This window comes from Triturus cristatus, chromosome 3_2 (genome assembly GCF_964204655.1).
Source record: "Triturus cristatus chromosome 3_2, aTriCri1.1, whole genome shotgun sequence".
NCBI lineage: Eukaryota > Metazoa > Chordata > Amphibia > Caudata > Salamandridae > Triturus > Triturus cristatus.
This window is the reverse complement of record NC_140584.1, coordinates 109,211,365-109,238,719: the sequence shown is the minus strand read 5'-3', so window position 1 is coordinate 109,238,719 and position 27,355 is coordinate 109,211,365. Positions and strand designations below refer to the sequence as shown.

Here is a 27,355-nt window from a genome sequence, read left to right as displayed (position 1 = left end):
CTAGTCACTTTATGTTGTTCCTTAGAGTTGTCCATTTCTATCCAGAGTTCTAGAAATGCCATCACACTTCGTGTCTATGAGAGACACAAGAAGAATTCTTCTGTCTGGTGTTCTTCGGGGGGGTTTCTCTCAGACTCTTGTGAGGTTGGTTGTATTCTGGAGTTCTTGTGAGCTGGGTTGCTGTTGCGGCTCTGTGTTTCTAATCTGCATAGCCAGTAGGCTGCTATCAAGACTATCCGAGGCTCTGCTCTCCTCCCCTTTAAATACATGGCCCCTTGCCTTCTTGGTAGTTTCTACCTTAAGAGCCCAGTGGTGTTCTCCCCTGTTCTTCCTTGGGATGTGCCACTTGCCTTAATGGGTTATGGAGGTCCCCATTTGAGCAACTTTCTACAGTGTCGCTGGAATTTCTTACCGTTAGGGTTTGTTACCTAGTAGCAATCACCTCAGGTCAGAATCAGGGAGAGATTGGGGCATTGCTTTTTCACCCTCCCTATTTGAGTTCTTTCCTGATAAGGTGGTCCTTCACCCCGACCCAGTGTTCCTTCCCAAGTTCCCTTCTCCTTTCTATTTGGCTCAGGATATTGTGCTCTCTGCCTTTTTCATTCCCCATCCACAGAGGAGGAGACTCTGCTTCATTCTCTAAACCTTACAAGGGCTCTTGTTATTTATCTAGAGAGAACTGCCTCTATTTGTCAGGGGGAATTTCTATTTGTCACTTTTGGGGCAGCACAGCGAGGTTTTCGCCCTACGACTACAACTCTTTCTCGCAGGGTATGGTCTTCTGTTTCCTTTGCCTATCTTCCCTCAGGGATTTCCCTTCCTCCTGTGGCTCAGGAGTGCTTAACCAGGGGAGTTGCTTCCTCATGAGCATCTTTTACGGTTGCCTCATTGAGGGACGTTCGTGCAGCGGCTACACGATCTTCCCCTCAATTCCTTTATCTCCCATTATAACTTGATGATGGGAGAGGTTTTTTTCTGGGGATTTTGGTTTAGATGGTATTTCCGCAGTTAGCTGATTTGTATTTCACTGAAATAAAGTTTTCTTGACATCTTTTTGTGATGTTTACTTTTCTTTTCATCCTGCTATATGCTCCACGGTCAGAACTGTGACGGGGAAGACAGAGAAGGAAGGTAATGACTTGGTTCATTACCAGTAATCTTCATTATTCGGAGTCATAGTCTTCCTAGTCACAGGCCTATATCCCCCTCTCCCTCAGGAGTTGAAGGATGAACAAAAGAGAAAACAACGTGACTCATACGAGTTTGTGGGCCAGTTGATGGATGTCATTTGAATTTTTTGAAGTGATATGCGGTCTTTATAATTTATTGGCTATTACAGAATGGGGTTTGGGTTTGCCCCACCTTTACTTGTCACGTGACAGGTACTTCCTGTCGAATCATGATTGCTGGTGGGGATTTTCTACTATGGGTTAAGGCTGTGCCTGGAACACATAGTGCTCCAAGGTCAGGACTGTGACGAGGAAGACGATGACTCGGAGTAATGAAGATTTACTTGTAAGTAACTGAGTCATTGCAAGTGGCTGCATAGTACATTCACAGGTTTCTCATGTTCTTTAGTCCACACCATGCCCTGTTACTCATTAGATTTTTAATTACAGCATTGTGAAAGAATATTTATTTTTGATGTTGGGACATCTGATTGATACGTGTTGTTTTTAGGTCGAGCCTGGTAAGCGCGCCCTGCTCTGCGAGGCATGCTGTATTCGGTATATGGGCTATTGGGGACTTTGGACACACCCACTGCTTTTGGTTGGTTAGTTGGGCTGCTTTTTAAAATTCCTTTTCTCTGGTTGGTTAATATTGTGCATCTATCCATCTTTAATCCTTGATTTCCTCCCAGCAGACAGCAGACATCACCAATTGATTATTTTGCTTGGCCAGCTCTGGCCGTCGATTGACTCCTTCCTCGTACACCCCCCGCCCTGTCATTTGCAAATGCAAAGTGCATCCATGTCATTATCTGGAGGGGGACCATTTAGGCCCTTTTCTACAGGCCACTGGCTTGCTGAAGAATGTAATGGGATCCTGGAGGTAAAATCAAGATTAACAAGCATTTGCAACGCAATAGGTCTTGCATTAACGAAAGTTTGACCTATTGGCATTGCAAATAATAATGCAACACCAATAGAGCAAATTTTCATTAATGCAAGACCTATTGCACTGCAAATTCTTTTTTTGCCTGTCTCTCAGCAGACCTTCCTAGGAAAAAAATTCTTAATTTGCATAACTTTTCATCTTTTGATTCTGCCACAAACTGAATATTTCATATACAATATTATTTTTCATTTAGACTAAAGAAACTTTTGGCAACCACGCCATGCACTGGATTGATACCGTTTATTTAGAAACAGATTTTAACGGAAACGTTTTAGTATTGATCACAAAGCAATGTTTCTTGCCTGATATCCTTACTTAAAATAACAGTGAATTGCATGATAACAAATTGCACAATTGCATAACAAGTTAACACTGATAGAACTGTAACATATTTTTAAATTAACCAATTGCTGATAAAGAAATAGTATATTTTCTGGAAATATTTTCTGGAAATACTTTAGAAATAATAGTTTACATGCCCCTGTACAAAAGTTATTATAAATACTTCACATCCCAAAAAATACAGATAACATTTGAAATAGACTTTCTGCTTACATATAAACAAGTTTGTAGAAAAAGGGAGTTATGATAAATTTAAATTAGAATTTGTTAGCACCAGCTTCTTAACATTTTGGAAAAATGTATAAATCATAGATATTAATTGCGTTTCCAGGATTCCCAGATACAGGAGGTATGGACAATAAAGTGTCCACTAATTTTTGCGAAAGAGAGAGACAGTTTTAAAAAATGAACAGCACCAGGAAAATACTGAGCACATTAAGAGGTAAAGCTGCATTGAGACACAGAACAGTGAATCATTTCCACTCCGCTGCTGTCTCTACAGTGTTTAACTTTAGAATCCCACAGAGCTTTCAAGAGAATAGGCTCTGCAAACTTGACAACTAAAATTAACCCACAGAGAAGGATGAGAAATTGCACTCAATCAAAAGCACATCAGAGTTTCTGCTGTAAAGAAGGATTGAGAAAATGTAATTACACACAATTGGGAAGGCTCAGTTTTTTAAAGCAGTGTGTGTACTTACAGTTTTAAGACTAGCAAAATGTAATTGTTTTAAAATAAAAAGCAACCAACATTTTTTTAATAATACATATAAACCACAGTCCTTTAAACTGTTGGGAGCATGGCACCAGTTAATATTTATTGCTGTCATTTTTTCTTTTGCTACAAATATAATTTTATTTTAAAAACATTTACAACTTTTGTACAATATTTATAAAAGTGCAAAATTAAGACATTTTTTCTGATATTGGTGTACGTGCAGTCCACAGCGTCAAGGCAGCACAAATGGACACTGCCCTTTATTATTGCTATGACAAGAAAATATAGTCGACAGGATGCCTTGCAGGTGGGGATGGTGAAACACTCAAAGTCTGGCATTTTTCCAAACTGATGTTCTTTTATTTTCTCTGGTCCTTAAGTGCTCCAGTCACAGCACCCCTCGGAGTACCGTTATACATCATTAGACCCTTGGCTCGCACAGGATGAGAAACTGTCGTAGAGAGAGTCGCTCAAGGATTCTAAATTGTCCACACCAGCCCTATCGGAACAACTTAAAGACACCTCCTCATCCCTTCCATTTTCTTCTTTGTGATCCTCCTCCTTGTTGGGACCATTCTTCTCTTTTTCTAATAAAATCAAGCTGTTGCGGTTGAATTTATTAAGAGACTCCAGGGAAATCTGTGATAAAGTACCGGCAGATTCTTCCTTACTTTCATTAGCTTGCATCAATTTCTGTATAATACAAAAATAGCACTATGTTAGAGGAGCAAGGTTTTTGCATAGGACCACAAAATGTTCATTAATCGCATGATTTACAATACAGTTATTCAAATTTAATCAAAGACCACATTTATAAAATAACTATGATCCCATGAGAATTTGTTGCCATTTGGCTATTCTACTACATTAAATTGTACCTTTGTCACGCTTCACATAAAGCCCAGTTTCTTTAGTTACTTTGATATTTCCATTTAGTAGCATTGCATTTCAGTTTTCCTCTTCGTTGAATATATCTCACAAGACGTGGTTGTGTAATGTGGGTTCTAGGTCAATGCTACTGCGTCAATTTATTTTCTTTTTTTTTAGTTTTATATAGCGCAAACTAGACCCGAGGGTATCAGAGCGCTTTACATGAGCACCAGTTTCATCACAGATGAGCACATTAATTTTTCTTAGGCACAGGGAGATTACGTGATTTGCCCAGAATCACAGGATGTGTAGCATTGTTGCCGAGACTTTAGCCGGTTTCCCAGGTCTGAGGTCGACCGCTCAAGCCATAAGGCTACATCCTCTCCCCAATGGAAAGGCTTAAGTGTGCACTGGGTATTAGTTCAGCAATTCTAATTTGAAATGTGCTTGTCAATGGGCTCTTAATCATTTACACTGGGTATGACCCTAGCAAATTTGCTACGGCAAACGTTTGAATGCACGCTGCATTACGTAAGAAAGAAGGGGCCAACAATGCAAATGGTGGAAACTACTGTTAATACTGAACTCAAAGCAATCAAAAAAATATAAGGAATCCGCACCCATCAATTGTATAAACATTCAAAGTCAGTTAGACATAAATTGTTCATGATGATCTGAAAGATCTATGAATAGTGGATTTTAACAACTTTATATGCTCATTGCTGTCAATTAAGAATTAAGGAAATGAGAACATAACGATTTGGCATATTCTTCAGATCATCACAAACAATTTATGTCTATGCCAGATCGTTTTGTTGACAGGTGCAGTATTTCTGCCTTGGCCTCAACCCTCAGTTGTTTTTCTTTACTGTTAATAATGCCTCACACCTTTCTATACAAACAGCCCTTTTATGCACATATGGCCGATATGCGAAACTGTACTGTGAAAATAAATTGAAAAATCCAAGGTGAAATAGTGTTCTGCGAGAATGGGCTTGTGCTTAGCAGCTAGAGAAAATGTAAGTACCAGAAGTCATCCTTATACGTTACATGGAGAATGGAACTCCTAGACAGACTCTCAGCTGGGTCACGGTGGTAACTCCTGACCACAAGTAAAATATCCCATTGTCCTAAAATGCTGCTATACCCCCTTCGCCCGAGGACATAACCAACTCTTCACAGCCACAAGTCCTTGTCCACATTTCGTGGACAAAGCAAGTCTCCAACTAGGTGAAGGAGGATGTGCAGAGCCTCAATAATATTGATCTTGTTACAAAAGTATAGTTGTACTTTCCTTTTTACTCAATTACGTGTTTTTGAAATGTCAGGGAAGAGTGGATAACCATTGAACCCCTTTTATTTCAAGCCTTTTGTTGAGAAAACAAACTTGTGTCATATTTCATCACTTACTTATAAATGGCAGCTCAGAAATCAACACCGTGCATATATTTTAACAAAACATTTGTCTCTGATGTCCTACATTCTTTGCCCAGTGGCCGCCCCACTGCATTTTGAGCACTGGGAAAAGGAAAAATAAAATGATAATAACACTATGTGATTATCATTTTATTTTTCCGTTGACATGCAGGTTTACGGGGTGGGTGGGACGGGACTTGGCTGTGTCGCAGCCATCAAGGGGAGGAGTGGGTTGCACTTAAGTGCACATGACGGTTTGGCCGGCCGTTTTGGACATCCAAACAGTCATGCGCATTTTGCATGTTCCCCACCGGGCTGTCCCACTGCCTGGCTGAACGCTGAACGTTGTGATTGGCTTAGGGGAGACTGGGTGTGTTTCCTGCTTCAAGCAGGAACAGAAGAGGACAACGTGAGGCGGCGGTCCGGCAGCAAGGTAAGTAATTTTTTCTTCCCCGCCACGCCCGGGCTACTCAGTGGCAGCCGCTACTGACTTTGCCTACTACTAAATGTCTGTCACTAAAGGAGACAGAAAGTATCCCTTGTCCCAATGGTTGAGAACAGTCATAGTGAAGCACGTAGACACCCTTCCAGTAAGCGTCACTGTACAAAAACGTAAGCTTGTGAAACATCTGCAGAAGAACAATCACACACTGCTATCTAATGCAATACCATCAGTGCTTAATTGTACTATAATTCAGATATTATTGCAAATCATCTAAAATGTGACAGTACTTTATGACACAATTTTGTAACAAAACCAGCGCTTCCAACTCCAGATGTAAAGAAGAGTAAAAGCAAGGAAATCATGTTCTGTATATATTACAGCCTTTGCATAGGCTTTTCATCAGAAGCATCTATTGAAAGTGCTTCAGTGGAAATAGAAAATTCTCATTTCCCAACCGGATGGGAATGCTGGGCCAGTAAGAGGCTCCTGAAACTAGTGGAACAATTACAGGTAGGCGCCGACGTGCAAAGGTGAAAAGATCTAAGTGAGTCACCTCCACAAGATTACAGCTCAGCTAAAAATGTAATACTGGAAGTTTTTTTCCCCCTGTAAAGCATAACCTTCGATAATATGCTAGGCCTTGTACTTTATAAGCTGTCAGAACATATTCTGCACTGGTGGTAAAATAATTTTGAAATAATGAATCACTCTCCCTTTTTCTCTGTTCGCAGAAACACCAGGGTTATTTTTCTGTAGCGGACAGTGACCTTCTTGGAAGAGCACCGCCAGACACTTATGATAAATAATAAAAAATATATATATCTCGCAGTCTAAGTATGAACTGCACCACACTGGACTCTCTGCATAATGGGCAATCTGTGCAGCACATTTCAAGTAACATTTTTGCAGTCGATATAGACTATATGTGCGACGTTCAGAAGTACACGTGCTGTATTTGAGCCATGATATACATACATCATCGTATAATTTTATCAAAATACATTATTTTGGGGGTATGAAGCCGATTACATACGTTGCAACTCTGTTGATGCAATTTTGCACTATTTGCAGCGTTTCCATATATTGTACTGGTGCTGATGAAATTGTGTTCTATCAATGTTTGAAATCCTGCCCCAGGAGCAGTATCGTGATTCCCATGACACCCAATGGCGTTACTTGGAGAAGAATACTCAACTGGGATGAGCCAAGCTGTGATTTACAAAGCCTCAAGCCAATGGCTGAATGAGGCGGCTCCTATGTATAAAAGCTGTGATTTCTTGTAAAAAACAAGTTCACGACTCCATAATGCACAGAATGCTATCATGATGTGGCCAAGTGTTTCATTTGAATGTATTTCTTACACTTACATCACATTCCCCTGTTGTAATTTTAAAATACAAATGTTTTATGCTATAAGTCTGCATGTGAATTATTAAACATCCCAAACACAAACATCTCAAGAGGTCTCATATCTATTGTTAGCTCAGACATTTGTGGGCCAAAACACCCAACCTGGGCAATAAATTCACCACCTAACCTTGCATTTTACCCCCCACTAGCATCAACCTTAGTACCTCTCCTTATAGGTATTTTTTGGGGTCAATTTGACTTTCTCAGTTCAATTAATTTACTCATAATGTGGGAAGGAACCGTAGGAAGATAAGTGGAATGATAATTGTGTGAGAGAGAAATAAATGGTACACAATGCCCGCAGTGGCGTAGCGAAACTTGAGGGTCCCCCCTGCATAGTATATAGAGGGCCCTCCTTGGGCCTCACTCAGGAGCTTTCAGGCTAAGGTACTGTTCTGTGGGTTCCCCCTGGAGAGCGCCCCCCCCAAACTGAGGGAGATGCGGGGGTCTTTGTTACGCCACTGAATGCCTGTTGTAAGAACATTAGCCATCTGTGGTGGACCATAAATGCCCAGAACTGTCATATCCAACACATGGGAGGCATATGTGACACTTAAAGTATAAAACAAAGAACCCTGACCAAACTCTAAATCAATTCCACAGTCTCTTATAGGCACAAATGAAGCATTGAGACTTAGAGCAAAACAATATAAGTGAAGAGCGGAAATTGATTTCTGCAACACGGTCATCCTCTATCCTGAGGTTGACTCTTTCAGTCACTCTTCTGAAATTGGACTGTATGCACTCTGCATGATTGTGCATGCTCATCTGTAATCTGCCGTGTTAGCGACAGCGTTCCCTCTCCCACTGTCATTCTACTGAATATGTAAATTGTTCACAGCAAAACTGTAGCCCTGTCACCATGTAAGGCCCCAAAGTACTGATGTCACTCCGCACATAATTTGTGAACTCAAAAGAAAAGCTAAGTGCACTTCACAGGGAATCAACTTAAATTCTCTTTTCGCTTTAAAACGTATTTTTACAAGGAAATCCTTAATGTTAAGAGGTCACCGGCTTTCAAATGTATTTTAATTTGTGTCTCTAGGAGAGCTTTTGAGAGTTCTGCTTAAATATATCAACAAGGTGGTTTCTCCTCTAAAATCTAGCACTCACTCTTTTTAACATTTCAGTCACTGCCCCTCATCCCTGCAATACAAAGAGGGGAGCCTTGCTCGTTATAAAAAACACCTTTAAGGAACCAGTAGTTCTTGCTAAAGATTAGAAAAGAGGTGCACACAAGTAGCTCCACCCTATGAGCAACTCCATTCCTGCAGCAAATAACCGGTAAGTGTGATCCTAATCCTGATGATCTTGAGAAGAGGTCATACTCTGGCATTCACGGGATGAAAGGACCTGAGCAAACAAGAGGTATCTCTTGAGCCTCCACACTAGGGTGACCTCCTCACTCCCGGTCATTATGGACAATATCTCCGGTCCTGGACATTTCACCTACAAATCAATGTGGTCAGGGGTGTCTGTCTAATTAGTTCAATAGAGGTAAATTAAGACTACAACACTCAGGATACACTAGTATAACACACGAAAGTCCATGGCTACCACATCGTCTGCCCTGTCCTGAATTTGATCCGTTACGACCACAGCACCACCATCAGCCATAAAAGGGAGAGTCCCTCAAATCAAGGTATGATTGCGGATTCAGAGATAAATTTACTGAAGTAGGCTAGGGCGGTAAGTTTGGTCAAAACGTCAGATAAAAATATGTTTGATAGAATTGAAGCGGGCTGGTTTACCCTACTAGCAGCCATTCTTTTCAATATGTTTAATCATAGACACTCTTCCCTGCAATACAATGGGGAGGGCACTTGATCCTTATAACAATAACCAAGCGGCGTCTTCTCATTGTTGATTCTATGCTCCCTTCAAAGTGTGCTAGGCTTTTTCCCCTACAGATATCCAGATGAGCTCTACCCCCACTGGACAACCACCCTCTGCAACATGAGATCCCCCATTTAAATGTCTTCTGTACATCTACAGGTGCTATTCGGCTTCAGTTTTTCATAATCAACCACTGGGAATGAGCATGCAATGTCACCTAAATGCTAAGTGGGCATGTTCCTTTTCAAAGTGGGATTGACAGGCAGATATCCATCACACTCCAGCATGTCGGTGCTGTGTCAACAGACTCCAAACTGAATGATTCACTCTTGTGGATCTTACAATTTTCAGAAAGGGGTCTAGGGAGCTCTATGGTTGTTACTGGGGTAACTAGCTACCATGACACAAGGTAAAATCATTCCTGAAGGGATGGGGATCTAAAGGCAGTTTACACTACTTGCCCAGGAGCCGCTTTTCAGTAAAAAGGAAAAATACCTTTGGGGAAACAACAGCTAGTATACATAAAGTAATTCCAAAGAGAGTGGAAATGAGTCTGATTACATTAAAACATTGTGCTTGGAGTGAAATGAGAAGTAAATTAGCTTGTTTACGTAATTTAACACAAAAATACTCTTAGGAGATTTTGAGAATGATCTTAAAAGGCATAAATGATTCAAATGGTCACATGGGTATGGAGCACACTAAAATCAGAACACGTAGCAAAACTGTACCAAGTCCTAGCAATGAAATCAGATAATCTCCCTTTCATGGATTAGGATTAAGGGCCAGAGGTACAAGTATACTTGCCACCACTGAGCACCAACAGTATGTAATTTTGAGAACCTGCCTATTTATTTATAGGTTAATTTGCAGAATCACCTCTCAAAGGAGAGTTGCAGAACGACCTGCCTAATGAATATTAATAAGCTTGTCCCAATTTGCTACCCGCTGTGACTGGCTGCAAACACAGCGTTGGTGACCTGCAAGTGACAGAAGACTACCATCCCTGTGTTTGAATTCAAATGGATTTTTTTTATTTAAAGCAGATATTTTCCTAAAGGGAATCCATTTTACTTTAATAAAATAAAAATATTCAATTTGGAAAAACACCAGGGCGAGACCACTAGCTACTTTTCCTGAAGCTGCCACCATGATTCCCATAATGGAAGGCATCCCAAGGCAACCCTTTCCCTTTGCAAATGATTTACTACCTCTTTTGAAGTGTGAGTAAATGTACAATGGTGTGCAATCAGAAATGCTGTCACAGAATATTGATATAGTGTACACAGAATCACAGTTTTGAAAGGAACGCCGATTAAACATCCCTTCAAATTGTGATTCAGAATGGGCCACATAAACCTATTTTGGGTCCCGAAAAACTTTTCAGACTGGTAAAATTAGTTTGGTACATTTAAAAAGGAATTTTGTAATTGCCGACCCAGGATTTTTACCCAAAAACCTTTAGTACATGTGGTCAGAGGTTCCAAAGATTTTGTTTCATAGGCTCTGTTTGGTGAAGATATTTTGGGCAAGTCAATAACACCTTCTCTCAATACAGAGAGATGTTTTCTAAAACGATTGCTGGTGGTATCTAATGACAAATACAACAAGGGTCCTGACAGAATTGTACTTTCTCCCTGCAGCACAAGCAAAAACGAATGTAATCTAAATAGAATCAGTAGCAAGGATAAGCACAGACTTCCAAAATATTGTATGCAGGATTCATGACAGGGCCAGTGTCCTTTGCAGAGTTCACAGTTCTTAATAACTCAAGCTCCAGCAAAAGCGGAGACAAGAAGATGTGTAAATTGAAGCTCACAGAAGGTGATCACATGGCACGCCACAGGTCTGTTAAAAGAGACAGCATCAAAGGTACAGATTTACTAAAGCTTTGTTGTGGCAGAAAGTGACACAAAGGGGCTTATTTAAAATCCCCTTGCATTGCTGGTAGGTCACTTTTTCCCATATTAAAAGTGAGGCACCTGCAGTGCAAACGGCTTGTAAATAAGCCCCTAAGTCTCACAAGAATATTTACTACAGAGGGCAATAGGTGTTTTGCAATGGAAAGATGCTTATTTTTCTCAGTGCAAGAGCACCTTTGCATTCCTTGTGTCATGGTGCATTACTGGGGCAGGTCAGCACTTTTACAGAAAGGTTCTTATGAAAATCCCAATCTGCAAAGCTAGCCCGATTGGACTTTGTGTTAAAATGTAATGCCTTGTTAAACAGAAGTTGTTACACAAAATGGGTATGACCCAGAAAGGTCACCGGGACCCGGGTAAATAGCGGTACAGGAGAAAATGGTCCTAGTGGAACAAAATTGAAAACGAACAATGATTTATAATAGCGTCCGTTAAATTACTCATAAACACTTCCTGTTCAACATTGTTTAATCATATTGAACACATGTTGGCCTGTTCAAAACACAGCATATATCTGAATAAAGTATACAGTGGTGCCCCAAAAAAAGAAAAAGAGGGATTGGTGAAGCAAAGTGCAGAAGTGAGGGTTTTGTGGAAAAAGAGGAAGGCAGTAACAATATATACATCAAAAAATACATACAAATCCTGTCCAGCCTGACACAGGGATACACATAAATTTACAAAGCCATTATGTTAAGTTAGGTGCAGTGAAAAAACACACTGTTGTCCACATTGGCATAAAGGATAGAGCTATCGACGTTTCGACCCAGTGAAAGTGTAGGGTGACATAAATCCTTACAAGAGGGTCTTCATCAGGACTATGGGGGCACCGATGTCCACCCGTGTCTGTGGTGGCCAAATGGTCAGGAATGGCCTGTGGGCTCCCTAGGCAGAGAGGGAATCAAGATGGCAATTTCCAAACTTCTTTTAATTACTTAGGATCTCGTCAAAGGTGAGGCATAGAATAATCCAAAATGATCTGTGATTCTCCTTGAGAAAATAGCACGTCCGTTCACAGTTGGTGTCTACCAAGTTTGTCCTAATGAAGATTCCATTACAAACTAATATTTAGGGGTCGAAACCTTGACATACTTGTTGTTGACATTAATGAATGCTTGTTAAGGGTGGAACCACTATGGTCATTTGGGAACTGTGCTCATTATGAAAATGTATACATTTTAAGTCAACATTTGTTCTGTGTAGCTATCACTGCGCACCACTGGTCACCATGTTGCACTATTCACTAACACTGCTCCATCCACAAGGAGCACCCACTGCTATTTTGTTTTTCAATAACATGCTTGTCATGTATATACCCAATGTTTGCACAGGCCTGTGCATTTAAATATATGGGTACTTATTAAACATCTAGTCTTTTGCCAACTTGAATATCGTTGTAGAACACTTCATTACAACTGCCTAGGACGTAAAGACTGCTACCTTCCCCTGAGGGAACGTCTTTCTATGTTAATATAAACCCATCCAGGTTCCTAGGGATACTGGGTTGCCCAATTTGTTGTCTATCAGCATAGAGGATAACATCAACAGCAGATCAATCTATGAAGAAGTGGCTCCACACTATAATCCCCTTGCACAACGCAGTGGAGAAAATCTGGTTGCTGCACTGCCTCACATGAACAATTACAAATCTGACTGAGTGTTGTTTTCCAGGCCACATTACCCCATCCCCTTCCCATACTGTTGAAAGTAGGTGAAATGTGGTCAGAGTTTGAGCACTGGCTACCCCTTACAGTGTCGCCTTTGAGGTTACTCTTGCGAGGGGCCCTGGTTTGTCTGGGGTCTTAAGTCTACTCATAAGGGGAAAACCTAGTTGTACTTTTGTTGTGAGAGGGTGAAAGTGGGGCTATTTTTGGTCAGCTTGGACCTTCTGATAGCTCATTGGAACAAAACCTGAAAATAGGTGGAAACAAAATGTAGAAAAACTCTGTAGCAAATATGCAAAATTAAGGTACAATGTTGGCATTTCTAACCAATTATACTTTCGTGAGTGCATGTATGCTTTAAAATACATGGAAACTACAAAATATTTAATAAATTCCAAACATACAAATAGTAAGCAGAGGGTACTCCCAGAGTGCTTGAGTCAGGTTTTATGATTATATGGATGCGTGCCTAGTGCCTCACCCTCTCCAATTCCAGCAGAGTGTTGTGGTTCTGCTTTAGTTCCTTACTCACGTGGCCCTAACACAAACCAAAAATGCCTGTTGGACCGTTACCACAACCTCTTACTCATAATCCAAAAGTTCACCACGCAAGAGATCAACACTTATGCAGACAAGCCTGGCTGTTGTGTGTCTGAGAGCAAGGCAATGGTACGAAACACCCAGCCTTTGAGCCTCCACAGGTTTTGAGAGACTGCAGTGCCCTATGTACATTCTCCACTCTCCTACGTAAACATGCAATCAGAGGCGTAGCTAGAGCTTGTGGCGCCCGGGTCTATCCCTCAGATTGCTGCCCCTGGGTGGGGGGGGGGTGGAGGGGTGTTGCTGGGGAAAAAGGACGGCAAGAACTTGAAAGAGGACCGAGAGACACGTAGTATCGCCGCTAATAGTTACCTCGATCATGCTAGTTACATGCACATACATGACACGGTCCAAGGCTACACAGTTTAATACACCGGTGACTGGCAGTGACTGGCAGTACAAAAGAGAACACACAGACTGCATGATCTATCTGGGGACTCAGAAAACCCGCATGTGACAGAGGGCTGCGTGAACAATTACCTGGTAATCCCCTCAGCACAATGCAAACATGCACATACATAACACTGTTCAGGGATCCATCATCTACAGCTGACATTAAATGACCATTCATCATGGTCCCCCCATTAGAGCAGTGCACTTTGTGATCTGCATGGTAAATGTTCTTTGCAGCAGGCACATTAACCCTCTGTGCTACCTTTCCAGGAGTCAACCCTTCCACTAGACAAAACTCGGATCTCTCTCTAGGAAGAACATTAATCACAGAAGTTATCATAACATTTTTATTGTTTCTGAACATTGCTGGAGGCCAGGAAGGAGGCAGCAAGTTCTTTTAAACCATAATATACTTGCAATCACTACGCACCCACCCAAAATAGGTACCCAGTGCAGTCACACCGTTCGCACCGCCCTAACCTGCTCAAGGTTCATGTGACCTCAGTGACAGAGTCACAGTGACTGGTTCACTGTTGCTCTAGGGTGTGCTGCTTTGTAGGCCTGCCCACAAGACTGGAGATGAACTTCAGTATGGATTGTGGTGGACAGGCCTTCAAGGTTAACTCGCAATTGACACCATTAGGGTACACCTGCTTGTGCTAAGACATCAAGCCTTCTAAGGTCTAGTGGGGCCTTGTAAGGTCTAGCATGGGAATATGCTCCCTCAGTAGAGTGGTCTGGTGGACTGGTCATGAAGGCTGAACCCAGTTCCCCAGTTCCAAATTCGACAGCTCTGGCCATAGTGCCACATCCTCTCCCCCACTGAACACCATACTGCCCCACTGAGAGAAACTCTCACTGCCTTCAGCTACAACCTAATTGTGCCCGCTATAAACACGTGGATGTGGCTCAATTCAAATTATGCACTTGATAAGAGTAATATGCTGCCCTAAAAAAAAAGGAAAAGCAAACACTCATAGGGAATGCAAGATTACGTAAAGCATGTGAAATGTAAGCAGAAACAACATGGTTACCTTAACGATCTCTCACTCACTATTCAGAAATCAGCGAGTGCTTTTACCTGAAAAGTTAAGGACATGACTAAAGGGCCCTGAAGGGAACCGTTTCAATGTCCATTGCTTATATCCTTACAAAACGTAAGCAGTATGGTATAAAAAGACCACATCCATAAACAGAGCCATGGTACGCATTTTGATTTACAGTCCACCCATCAACCAGGTATTGCAGTACCTCCAGGAATGGTGCACTTCCCCACCTGGGGACAACAATGCTGTTCAAAGATAGACGAGAAAAAAAAAGTAGCGCTTCACTGCAAAGTCTGTAAAGTGAGGCTGATGTGTTTGGATGTGAATACAACCAAGCTGGTCACTTTGCAACCACGCTGTCTTGCTTTATTTAGTTATGTATTTATTTTTTATATTTAAAACCTTCTATTTCTCTCCATCCCGCTGCACTTTGGAATAGAAAAATGCCAGAAAAAGGGCATTTCCTGCAAGAGTGTTTTTCTTTTTTGGATCCATTTCACAGGGAAGCAACTAAATGAAAGAAGGAGAGAGAGGTTGTGAACCGTTTCTTCAAGTTATGGTTTTCAGTAAGTGAGGAGCAAGACAGAAAGAGAGGAAATATTAGGAAGATGGGGGGGGACAGCTGCCAGCACAAAAAAGAAGAGGACATTGCCCGAGTCCTATTCCTTCTCTGCCCATCCCCAAACGTCCACGAAAGCAAGCCCAGCCTTATCTGAATGCCTTTATCCGCCCCCAAAATAGTGCCGCCTGGGGCGGACCGCCTCCCCTAGCTATGCCACTGCATGCACTCACTGAAAGATACTGCTGTCTCTCTGGTTCTATGTACAGCTCTATGTACTTCTGAAAGATAGGATCCTACTCCATAAATCCCCCACATAAGAGAACTGGGATACAAATCCTCTGTATTAAGTCTCCATTTTCTCAGAGTGTCCTCATTTGGCCCGGAAGTACAAGGAAACAGGCATTTGCAATGTAATAGATCTCGTATTTATGAGAGCTTGAACTATTGGCATTGTAAATGATAATGCCTTTTATTTATGTGTTGTTTTTAAAACAGATAAATGAAAGGCATTGTCATTTACAATAAGGAAGGATTACTAAGCCTTTTGACCAATGAACAGCCACAGTTTACAGTGTACAATGGCACAAGCCAATGAAAAATATGGGTGGAAGTGGGCGGAGCTTCAAGTCCCTACCTGAATACAGCATGCCTCTTGCCCAGGCCCGACCTAAAAAGTGACTGTTATAAAGGATTGTCATTAAATGGGCTTGCAGTGTCCTTAAGGTGTCTCTGCAACATGCCTTGCTTTCACCAGGTAGCAGGGACGTTCTGTACTAGTTACATTTCCAGCACAGGACCTGTTTCCGCCTATTGCATTTTCTCAACTAGAACTGCTAACCACAGAGAGTCTGCGACTAGGGCAGGCTATATCAGGAATGGAATTTGCATTCATAGCCAGCAAGAAAATAAACGCTATGAAGGATGTTCTATTTTATATGGTTTGAATGTGATTAGTGATTAGTTTTGGTGGTTTAAGCCACATGGGAACTGTAATCAGGGAATCTTTGCTGCAGCTCCATAACAACTCAGAAACACTGACTTGGCTCATGTCCCACACTCTGATGGGATATTAACCTAAAATCTAATTAATCTGTGAATGAATTATTGCCTGTGAAATATACTGTAATATAATCAATTTCAAGCGAGTTCCTAACAGAAGATAAGACCGAGGAAATGCTGTAAAATTAACAAAGTTTGATGGTTTCTGTTTACTACTCCTGATGATTTTTTAGCAACATAACCTTACAATCCGTCAAACCTTTGTCAGTTCCAAAATCATGCTTTTAAACGCATGCAGTAAATTAATGTTTTGATTTACATTTTTATTAAAAATCTTATTGAAAACAGCAGGACGCATGGCCTATTTGAATAATAAAAGAACTTGGGATTCATATGAAAATATGAAAATGGGTGAGGGTTAATTTGTTGCCATGATGTTCTTGATCGGAATTTGCATTTGATAAATGGAACATGTGGTTCAGTTCTGGCCCAGAATATACTAATCACAATCACCTTGAGTAAAACATTAGAAAATGTACTTTAAAAAAAACATAAACTATGTGAGTGAAAATACCTCCAGATTATTTTATCCGTATAAATATGCATTTTTGCAACAGTTTCTTGGTACTGTTGACACAACACAGTTCTCTAATTAAAAAGGGTGGCGTTCAGTTTCCTTTTGAAATCCTATAACATGTTGCCATTTTTGGTACAATCATTTAGGAAAGAACCACAGTTACACCCAGGGTCTGGCCCGGGGAGGGAACTAGAGGCGTTAGGGCACTAGAGAACGGTCAGCCTCCAACCAAAGCTATGAACCACAGAAAGGACCGTCCCTAGTTGTGTCTTAAGAGATGCCCAATTTAGTGGGGGCAAATCACAAAAATTGACGGACTGGCATCACACACCACCAGGTGTCATGCTTCATCATCTGCCAGTCCTCACCCTCTAAAAACCGCGTTTGATAGAGGGCGGGCATACACCTGAAGACAGGGATGCACTTCTAGACTAAGTGGGGGCCCAAACAAAAAAAGGAGTGAGTGAATTTAAAAACCATCATAGTATACCTGAACAATTTTTATTCTATGGGGTTACTATGTGGGATTAAAATATATAAGTGCGGTGAGTGGGGACCTTATCATCCCGTCGCCGCTGTGAATCAGTGATTGTTAATAGGGGGTCAACATGTTTCTGCCTGTATTGTCCACTGGGGTACGTGGCATTCGTCAGGACCTTAAATATTGGGCTCCAGTCTTACCACTGGGGGCGTAGGCCTATAGCCAGCTGCCACCTGTTTAGAGAAACCCTATTGGAAAAACCTATTTGCCCCATGGGAGGGGTAGAGGGGAAATCCTTGTGGCCACATTAGTTCAAGGCGTACTCCCCGCTAGAAAACCTAGTGCTGCATGCATCCAGCCTCCTCCCGGGCTGGACGCATGCAGCACTAGGTTTTCTAGCGGGGAGTACGCCTTGAACTAATGTGGCCACAAGGATTTCCCCCCTACCCCTCCCATGGGGCAAATAGGTTTTTCCAATAGGGTTTCTCTAAACAGGTGGCAGCTGGCTATAGGCCTACGCCCCCAGTGGTAAGACTGGAGCCCAATATTTAAGGTCCTGACGAATGCCACGTACCCCAGTGGACAATACAGGCAGAAACATGTTGACCCCCTATTAACAATCACTGATTCACAGCGGCGACGGGATGATAAGGTCCCCACTCACCGCACTTATATATTTTAATCCCACATAGTAACCCCATAGAATAAAAATTGTTCAGGTATACTATGATGGTTTTTAAATTCACTCACTCCTTTTTTTGTTTGGGCCCCCACTTAGTCTAGAAGTGCATCCCTGTCTTCAGGTGTATGCCCGCCCTCTACCAAACGCGGTTTTTAGAGGGCGAGGACTGGCAGATGATGAAGCATGACACCTGGTGGTGTGTGATGCCAGTCCGTCAATTTTTGTGATTTGCCCCCACTAAATTGGGCATCTCTTAAGACACAACTAGGGACGGTCCTTTCTGTGGTTCATACACAATCATTTAGGACGCAGCTTGAGTAACAGAAGGTAAAACCGCTTGTGGGGAAAAAAGATTCAGAACATTGCAGTGTTTCTCCTCGGGGCTTACCTCTTCAATATGAGTTTTGCAGGTCGGGAATGAGGGATAATGTGGTTTTTCGTTTACATGGTAAAGTTAAATGCATTCACAAGTCACAGGATTTAAAAGTCAGAATTGGGGCTTTTCTTCGGTACGCAAATCTTGCCAGCTATCACCTTGTGAAATGCGCATGGGAAAAAATGCTTGTCCGTGCTCTAGGTTTGAGGTCATCAAATTGCTCTGGCTCACTGTCGTGGGCCACGCTTAACTGTGGGCACTGGTGCAGGCCGCGACATCATACCCAATTATGGAGGAAATGTGTGCTCGTCACTTCACAGGAACAAACTGCGATAGTTCGGACCAGAGCTAGGGAGAGTGTATGAGCGAAAGACAGAGCTGCACACCTCGTAATTTACTGTCACCACAGATGGGCTTATTTTCAAAGGAAGGAAAGGATCCACCAGCAGACATGTGCGGTGCAGGGCTGTATCTGCTTAAGGTGGGATGCCTATGAGTCCCTGCAAACCTTGTGCCCCTATCACACTGACTGTATGCCGCCATGTCGTATGTGGCGTACAAGTAGTGTGCTCCCCACATCTTTTCCCCCAGTGCATGCATCAGTAATTTGGCATGGGAGCAACAGCAGAGACACTCAAACACTTCATGGGGCCAGCCCATAAAAGTAAGGGAAAGTCCGTCCTGGGATTGCAAGGGAAGGTGTGTTTTGGGATTGTGAGGGAAAAGTCCGTCTTGGGACTGCGATGGTGCATAATAGGCAAGAGTGCAATCAATAGCACAGAATGAATATATGACGTACATCGCATGTCATCACAACGCATGCCATTACAACGCAAGTGCTGTCACAAAGTGTTATCATTACAGCGCACACTTACCCTTTACCACACATATGCCTTTACCACGCATGCCAATACAGCGCAAAGGCATGCGTGGTAAAGGCATAGACTTGGTAAAAGTAGTTCAGGTAAGTAATGGTATATATATATATATATATATATATATATATATATATATATATATATATATATATATATATATATATATATCTGTATATATGTAATATATATAATATATGTGTGTATACCCACTAAAACCCCCAAATTACCCTTCGTACCCCTATAACCATACCCTCCTACAATCCTAAAACTACCCTTACCACCGCAATACCGATACGCCTAAACCCTAAAATTACCCTTCCCATCCCAAAACCCATATCCACCCTGAACCCTAAATTACCCTTGGCACCCCAAAATCCATACTCACCTTGAACCCTAAAATTTCCCATGCCACCCCAAAATCCATGCCCACCTTGAACCCTAAATTTACCCTTAGCACCCCAAAACCCAAACCCACCCTGAAACCTAAAAGTACCCTCGGCACCCCAAAACCCATACCCACCCTGAACCCTAAAATTACCCTTGGTACCTCAAAACCCATACCCACCCTGAACCCAAAAATTACCCTTGCCCCTCAAAACCCATACCCACCCTGAGCCCTAAAATTACCCTTGACACCCCAAATCCACCATGAATCCTAAAATTACCCTGGGCCCCCCAAAACACATACCCACCCTAAAACTTAAAATTACCCTTGGCCCCTCAAAACCCCTACCCACCCTGAACCCTAAAGTTACCCTTAGCACCCCAAAACCCAAACCCACCCTGAATCCTAAAATTAACCTTGGCACCCCAAAACCATGCCCACTCTTTACCCTAAAATTACCCTTGGAACCCCAAAAACCAAATCCACCCTGAAACCTAAAATCGCCATTGGCATCCCAAAACCCAATTCCACCCTGAACCCTAAATTTACCCTTGGCACTCCAAAACCCATACCCACCATGAACCCTAAAATACCCTTACACCCCAAAACCCAAACCCACCCTAAACCCTATACTTACCTTATACTTACATGTAAAACACATATGCCTTTACAAGGAAATTCTTTGTATAGGCATGCGTGGTAAAAGGCATATGTGTTGTAATGGCATTTTGATTAGGTCTGGGCTGTAAACTCTGCTCCATTCGTGGAGTTTGCAGAGTTTTCTGCACTCCGTGCTCCATGGAGATCACGGAATGCAGAAAAAACTGCTCTGCGTAGTGCAGCAGAGTTTTCTCCTCGCTCGCAAATGGTACGTTGGTGAGCGCGAGCTTCAGCTTGGGTAGAATTTCTACGAGAGCGGTAAGAAGAGCAGTGTAAATGGCAGTTCGCAATGCACTCCACCACTTGCGGAACTCCGAGGAGTTTTATTTGTCACTTGGCGGAGTTCTGCGGAGCGAAACTCAGCGAACTACACCCAGGCCTGATTTTGATGCGATGGTAATTGCGTTGTGATGGCATGAGTTCTAATAGCATGCTTTGTACTAGTTTTGTAGTAATGGTTGTTTCACTCACAGAACAGGGCACACAGGACTATGCTGCTCCTTTTTAATCTAATTAGCCACATAGGGATAAAAGGTTCACACAAAGATATGTTGTAATCCCAGGGCACTTTGAGTAAAATAGTCCTTGATTAAGCCCAATTTCACATTTAATACAATCTCAGAATAAAAGCCATAGTAACCTCCAGTACCAAAATGAACGTGTTCAACTTTGCACTGCAATAGTGCTACCTTAGAACTTTGATGATGATACAGACTTAGCTATACACTTGGAGGACGTGACGAGTACTCCCTAAGCCAAACTTGACTTAATATGTCTTAGAAATAAGACATCTGTTGATCAAGTAAAACTGACACATTTACATTTTTCATTTGGTGCTAATAGTGTCAGTGTTGGTGTGTTGCAGACAAATATTCACATACTGCTGGCAAAAATACAACTGAGCACAGGACACTCAGAACCCTTACACAAATCATCTGGAAGTTTACATGTGATGCCTATCTTATGGGGTATTGACAGTAGGGAGATCCACAGCCAGGATACACCACTCCGCAAAATGAGACAGCCAAGAACATCAAGCTACAAAGGCTCCAATACTAGGCTCCTCCGCAGCAACTTCACTAAGACACAAGACCCAGCACTGGAAGGAAAGGCTGTCCTTCTTCAGGGAAACCAATTTAATGGCTGAGCCAGCAAAACATGAGATTTCACCATAGTCAAGCCCACAACATAGCGATGTCTCTCTACTAATCTTGAAACAAAAGCTTCAAGACAGACACAAACACTGGGTAACTTTACATGGATATTTATAGCTTTAAAACACAGTTCGCCCATTCCACAGCACAGAGGGGTCAATTAAATAACAGACATTGAGGGATGCTAAAAATGTGTAAAATAAAACGATATGAAGTGTCATGACATAACATAAGTACCATACAGTACAAATGAATTCTCCCTGCAAAGTTGAGTACTTACAGTCTGATGACATAGTTGACCAGTCCATTAAATATAGATCCCAAAAAGTCAAAGAAATAGTGGTCTTCAAGACCTGCTAGACAGAACCCACAACTGCTCCCTCTTCAAATCAAGGGGCTGATTCTGTACTACAACCAGTTAATATACAACTGTGTTATATTTGTTTATAAAACATACAGACACACACACACACACATCTGTCTATCTATCTATTTATCTATCTATCTATCTATCTATCTATCTAGCTATCCATCTAAGGAAGGTTTTTGTAATCAAAACACATCTGGGCTTGCAGCCACAAAAATATATTTAGGTTTTGGCAATATACTTGAGCGCATGACGTATGTTTCCCACGGGAAGTGCGTGGATGCAAGTGGATGTGTGTGTGTGTGTGTGTGTATATATATATAATTCTTTTTTCATTTAACAAAAAATAAAAAAACACCCTTCCCAATCTCCTCCAATTCAATTAGGTCTATCCAACAAACAAGATAACAAGACCCAACAACAGCTGAAAATATTAACATTTGATTTAATTAAATTTTAAATTTGTATTTAATATTTCAATATATTTTCATTAAAAATAATAGAATGTTAAATGTTCTCACTTTTAACGTATCAGGTGTATCAAATATATTGCAAGCTTGATTTAAAGTTATGTTTTAGAATGATTTTTTTAAAATATGTTTTATTTAAGGTCCCATTTATATTAAACTATTTTAAAATGCAATTTAATTGTAAACAATTTAAGTATATTAATTTAAATTGCAAATGATTTTATTTAGAGAGAATATTCTAACAATGAAAATATTAAAAAATATAAATGTAATATAAAATGTATGTTATTTTAATGTATTATTCATATATACCTACATTATGTTAGTCCCTACCTATATTGTTTTCTATTTGAGTGCATATTAGTACAGTTGGTAGAAATATGAGGTGCTTGACATCTTCAAAGCTTGGGTAGGATACCTTTAAGCCTATTTTGTCAGTAGGACTACTGTGTGTATTTTGTGACTTGCAATTGCTGTGCTCACTTGTGGGTGTTTTTTTTTTTTATTGGAAAGTCCTTCCCACACCCCTCTATTATTCTCAAAAACCTGTCATTTTTAGAATTGATTATTCCCCATTTCCCCACCATTTCATCTAGTTCCTCCCACATTTACTGATGAAACCTACACCACTGCATGTGGGGATCTCTGCACCCATGGTGGAGATCCCTGTACATAAAAGATAGAGGAGGCGGATGAGAAGATAGCAGAAATATCAGAGAAACATGCAGGAGTTTTTTCTGCAGTGGTATAGAGACTTCCTTCCAGTGCAACCACTAATCTGTGAGGGGGTTGCAAGGAAAGACATATGCTTCATCTCACAACAGTTGGGCACTGGCTCACTATCTTTCCCCTCATCTGCCAGCACAATGCCCCACTGAACACACCTGTGTGAAAGTGTCCCTTTATGCATGGTCATGCCTATTTTTTGCTAAGTTTTTTCTGGTTTTTAGACCCTCCCCACATTGCTGCCCAGTGAGAAATGAATGTGCTCTGACTCTCAAAACATGCAGACATTGGCTAAGTAATGATGGGCTTATTTAACTTTTTATAAGGCCATAGTTAATGTTGCAGAAATAGACCAATGGCATGATAGGTTAATTGTCACCTGTGAACTGCAGCACGTATAGTGTCATTCACTAGTGTGAAAAAGGAAAACATGGATTTAAGTCCACCATTGCACCCTGACTGCTGCAGTGTAAATCTCACAGTGCAACCTGTTAATCAACCTGTTAAAATACCCCTTTTTGACAGGTACAAATCTCCCTTTTAACTATAAGTAAGTTACTCCCGTGTAGGCCTTGTAGCCCACACAATATTTAAAAATGGAGCATGTTGAAAATTAAGGTTACAATGTCTCCTACAGTGATAAGTCCCTAAAAGCTATTTTCACTGTGGGGGCATTGCTGTCCAATGTAGAAAATCTAAGTACAAATTAAATTACTAATGCTGTATTTTAGGAATAGTAGATTACTCCTCTGAACTCCACAGAATATGCAAAAATTGGGCCATGGCTTCGTGTGACAACACCGTGTCAATACCTCTTGGCAGGTATGTTGAGCCACAAGTAATATTTTGGGCACTCTTCAAAGGATAAGGACAGAATGCTTAGCCAATTCTTTAGCATCTTCTTATTGGTTGCTGAGGGGCTTTGCTTTAGTCTTACAAGGCTTCTGTCTTTGGGTTTGTTTTGGGTACAGTGCATGCTTCAGGCTGGATTTTACTAATAGATGGGGGAGAAAACTGATAATTTCGCTATGACAGTGCCACACACACACCCATCGCTTGGAGCAAAAGTTTAGTGTGGACAAAGACTTTCACCATCTTGAAAATACACATGCACATGGCATTTTGGACCTATTTAATGTACAGCAAACAGTAACTACTGAAAAAGTGGGCAGATTTGCCCCTGGGAACTTTTGGGAAGGGAGTGCGGAGGAGTCACTCTCACCCACTAGCTAGTGCCAGGCATAACAGATGCATCCAAAGACACCCTTTCAGAACACTGCTGGACTTGTGAAAGAATACCAGACAGACTGTACCCACTACACTTGGAATCTGCTACCTGTGAAAAGAAAGATATTCAAGGATTATTATTATGATCTCCTGGGTGGCTTCAGGAACATAAAAAATCTGAATAGGACATTCCCTGTGAAGAATGCCAGTTGCAACTGGACCTGTACTGGACTTAGCCGCTGCCCTCTGGCTGTGGGTTGAGCTAATGTTCACAATTGATAAAACCATTCACTAGACCTAACAAGACAGTGACTTCATTATTTGTGGTGGACACAAAGCAATCCCAATTAGTAAACCACTTTCTTAAAACACACAAACAGCCACATAGCCTGTTAATAGTCAAGGGAAAACTTAAGGCTGGCTAAAATCAAGTAATTGGATGGGGAAAGAACCATTGTGCTTGTTTAGGGCAGATTGACAGTAGCACTGGCCACTCCATGAGAGAAGACTAATCACTCCTCCAGCCAATGTTAATAGTGCATCAAGTGAAAACCCACCTAGGGAGCCTCTCTTTTCCTATATCATCATTTAGCCACCATACAATCAGCAATGGAAAGTGGGAAGGCAATAAGCCCCTTTTCTAGTCCACTACGTTTTAAATTTGCTACAGCAGTGGTGTGAGAAAATCAAAATGTCTACATGACTCTGACAAGTGTGTATTGCAGAATCCCAACTATGCAAATTAGGAAGCTAAACAGGTGAGAATTTCACATATAATCTACACTTCATGTGAAAAGATGAGCACAACATGGTAGACATAATGCCTAGTGCAAACACAGACGTATTTGTTGGCACATTCTGATAATATCCTCTTTAGGGCCAATAAGATTATATATTACTATTATTAATAAGTGGGTAAGTAGGCTCAGGTAAGTTTGATAGATATACACTTATGCAACTTTAACCCTGGCACACCTCTCTGCTTTATGCCTGCTTAAGCACAGCTATAAGATTACTACAATATGTTTGGAGCACACCTCCGAAGCTCGTGCATGGCACCAGCACTGCATTAAACACACAATCTACCGACCACATTCAACGCACCTACAGACTCATCCAGTGGCATAGCTAGGCCTTTTTCCGCCTGTGGTGGTCCCAGGCTTTGCCGCTCCACAGTGGCTATAAAAGTGTGGGGTGAGTGGGGGGTGCTGGCAAGCGAATCGTGCATTTGACTCCCCACGTGGCCGCAGGTTAGAGGGGGGATGCCACCGCCCCAAAACTCATGCCACCCAAGGCAGACTGCCCCCCCCCCCCCTTGCTACGCCACTGGACTCTTCCTACAGAAAGCACATTGGGGACTTTTCAGGAATGGAAAAGCAGTATACAAATACTACAGCACTACACAATACAGTACAATACAATAAAATATGAATCTCATAGTCTCTTGTACAATAACATGGTACATTTTCTAGCCCTATTTAATGACTATAATGGGACAGCCAGTGCTAATGACGGTGTCTGTGGTACAATACTGAAAGCATGGGTCGTTTTGCTGAAAGTGCTCTCGCTGACACAGTGGGATCGCTTTCATCAAAAGTCTACTGTTTGCTTGCCGCCAGGTCATGGCAGCTAGTTGGACTATTCTTTTTGTACTTCAGACACAAAACCCCAAAGACTGGGTCCACCATTGGTGTGGTACCAGAAAACTGTGGTCAGAATGTCACCTGACAGAAATAGAAAGACCTACACCCAATGTGCTGATATTTTTATAAATATTATGTAAGACATAGGATTTATGATAGACAATTTTCTTTATATTCCATATACAATATTGTGAGATACAATCACAGCCATGCCATATGGTCCCTGGCAGGAAAACATATGTGGCAGATGGACCATGCTAAACAGGGTGGGCTTCAGATGCCTCATAGCAGCGGCCCGTGGTGAATATGTGGCTGGTCAAAAGTTTCAAAAGTCAAACGTTTCTGAGGGGCAGGAAGGGAGGTGAGTGACATCCTAAGTAAAGGGAATCAAAAGCTAATTAATACAAGTGTGATTCTCTCTTTCGTCCCATTCTGTGTTTAATGCCCCAAGGTCAGCTTCTTTTTAGCATGCTTAATTGTGCATTTAATGTTCCACAGAGTAACACTTTTTGCAAAACTTCAAGAGTTTGAGAAGCTACAATGTATATTCAATGTACATACAAGTTTCAAGAAGCTGCATTACTGTTGACGTGTACGTTCCTTGATGACATACAGCCTGTCATAAAGAGCAGCCTAAAAAGCGTCCGCGCCTCGTAAGGGGTAGTAAGCGCTATATAAATGCAATTACATTACAATACAATTACAATCTACGGTAGCACTGCAAATGCAGCAGTGACATTACCCTCATCAGTCACGACATTTGTCAACGTGTTAATTGAATTTCCACACATTTCCCACGTTTTGCAGCTGCTCTAAATTAGGGATATATCAGGCAGCTCATACTTGGATGTCTCTGACATCACAGCTTCTTATGGAAGGTTATTACACACATTGAAATCACACCTTTCATCTTATAATTCCCAAATAGCGTTTGATATGTGCTGTGTCAAGACTGTAAGATCCCTCCTGATTGCCTGTTTCAGATGAGATATCTTTTTCAACATCAGCACACATACCCACAACAATACAGTTAAAAGCTTCAATTGCAAAGTTAGATGACCTTGGATAAAAATGTCATAAATGCTTATGCACCTTGGCACTGGGTTCAACACAGATCTTGAGTGAGTGGCAATCAGGCTAGAAACCCAATCCATCTCCCTTTTTTATTTTTACTGCATTCACAGTGGCGCTTCTTACCAGGCTGCCATTATTCTGATTGACGAGAACCATTTGAATATCAAAATGTCAGTTCATTTACATGCAAGTTGGATTGCTTTATTGGAATAGAAGCCCGAATTCGAAATCATATTCCCTTGTATCCTTTAAATATAAGACATCAAAAGGCAACACACGTTTCTCAGAGAAGTTTAACTTTCATTGCTTTCATA

At 41.4% G+C, this 27,355-nt stretch overlaps 1 protein-coding gene across 1 annotated transcript in view; it reads right to left on the bottom strand.

Moving 5' to 3' along the window:
- Positions 1–2,344: 2,344 nt before the first annotated feature.
- Positions 2,345–27,355, bottom strand: part of NCKAP5 (NCK associated protein 5) — a 704,458-nt gene continuing 679,447 nt past the window's right edge. Inside the window, exon 18 of the mRNA XM_085647329.1 lies at positions 2,345–3,871. Within this exon, the coding sequence (XP_085503455.1) occupies positions 3,590–3,871 (282 nt within the window). The 3' untranslated portion in view covers positions 2,345–3,589. The remainder of the gene's footprint in view (positions 3,872–27,355) is intronic.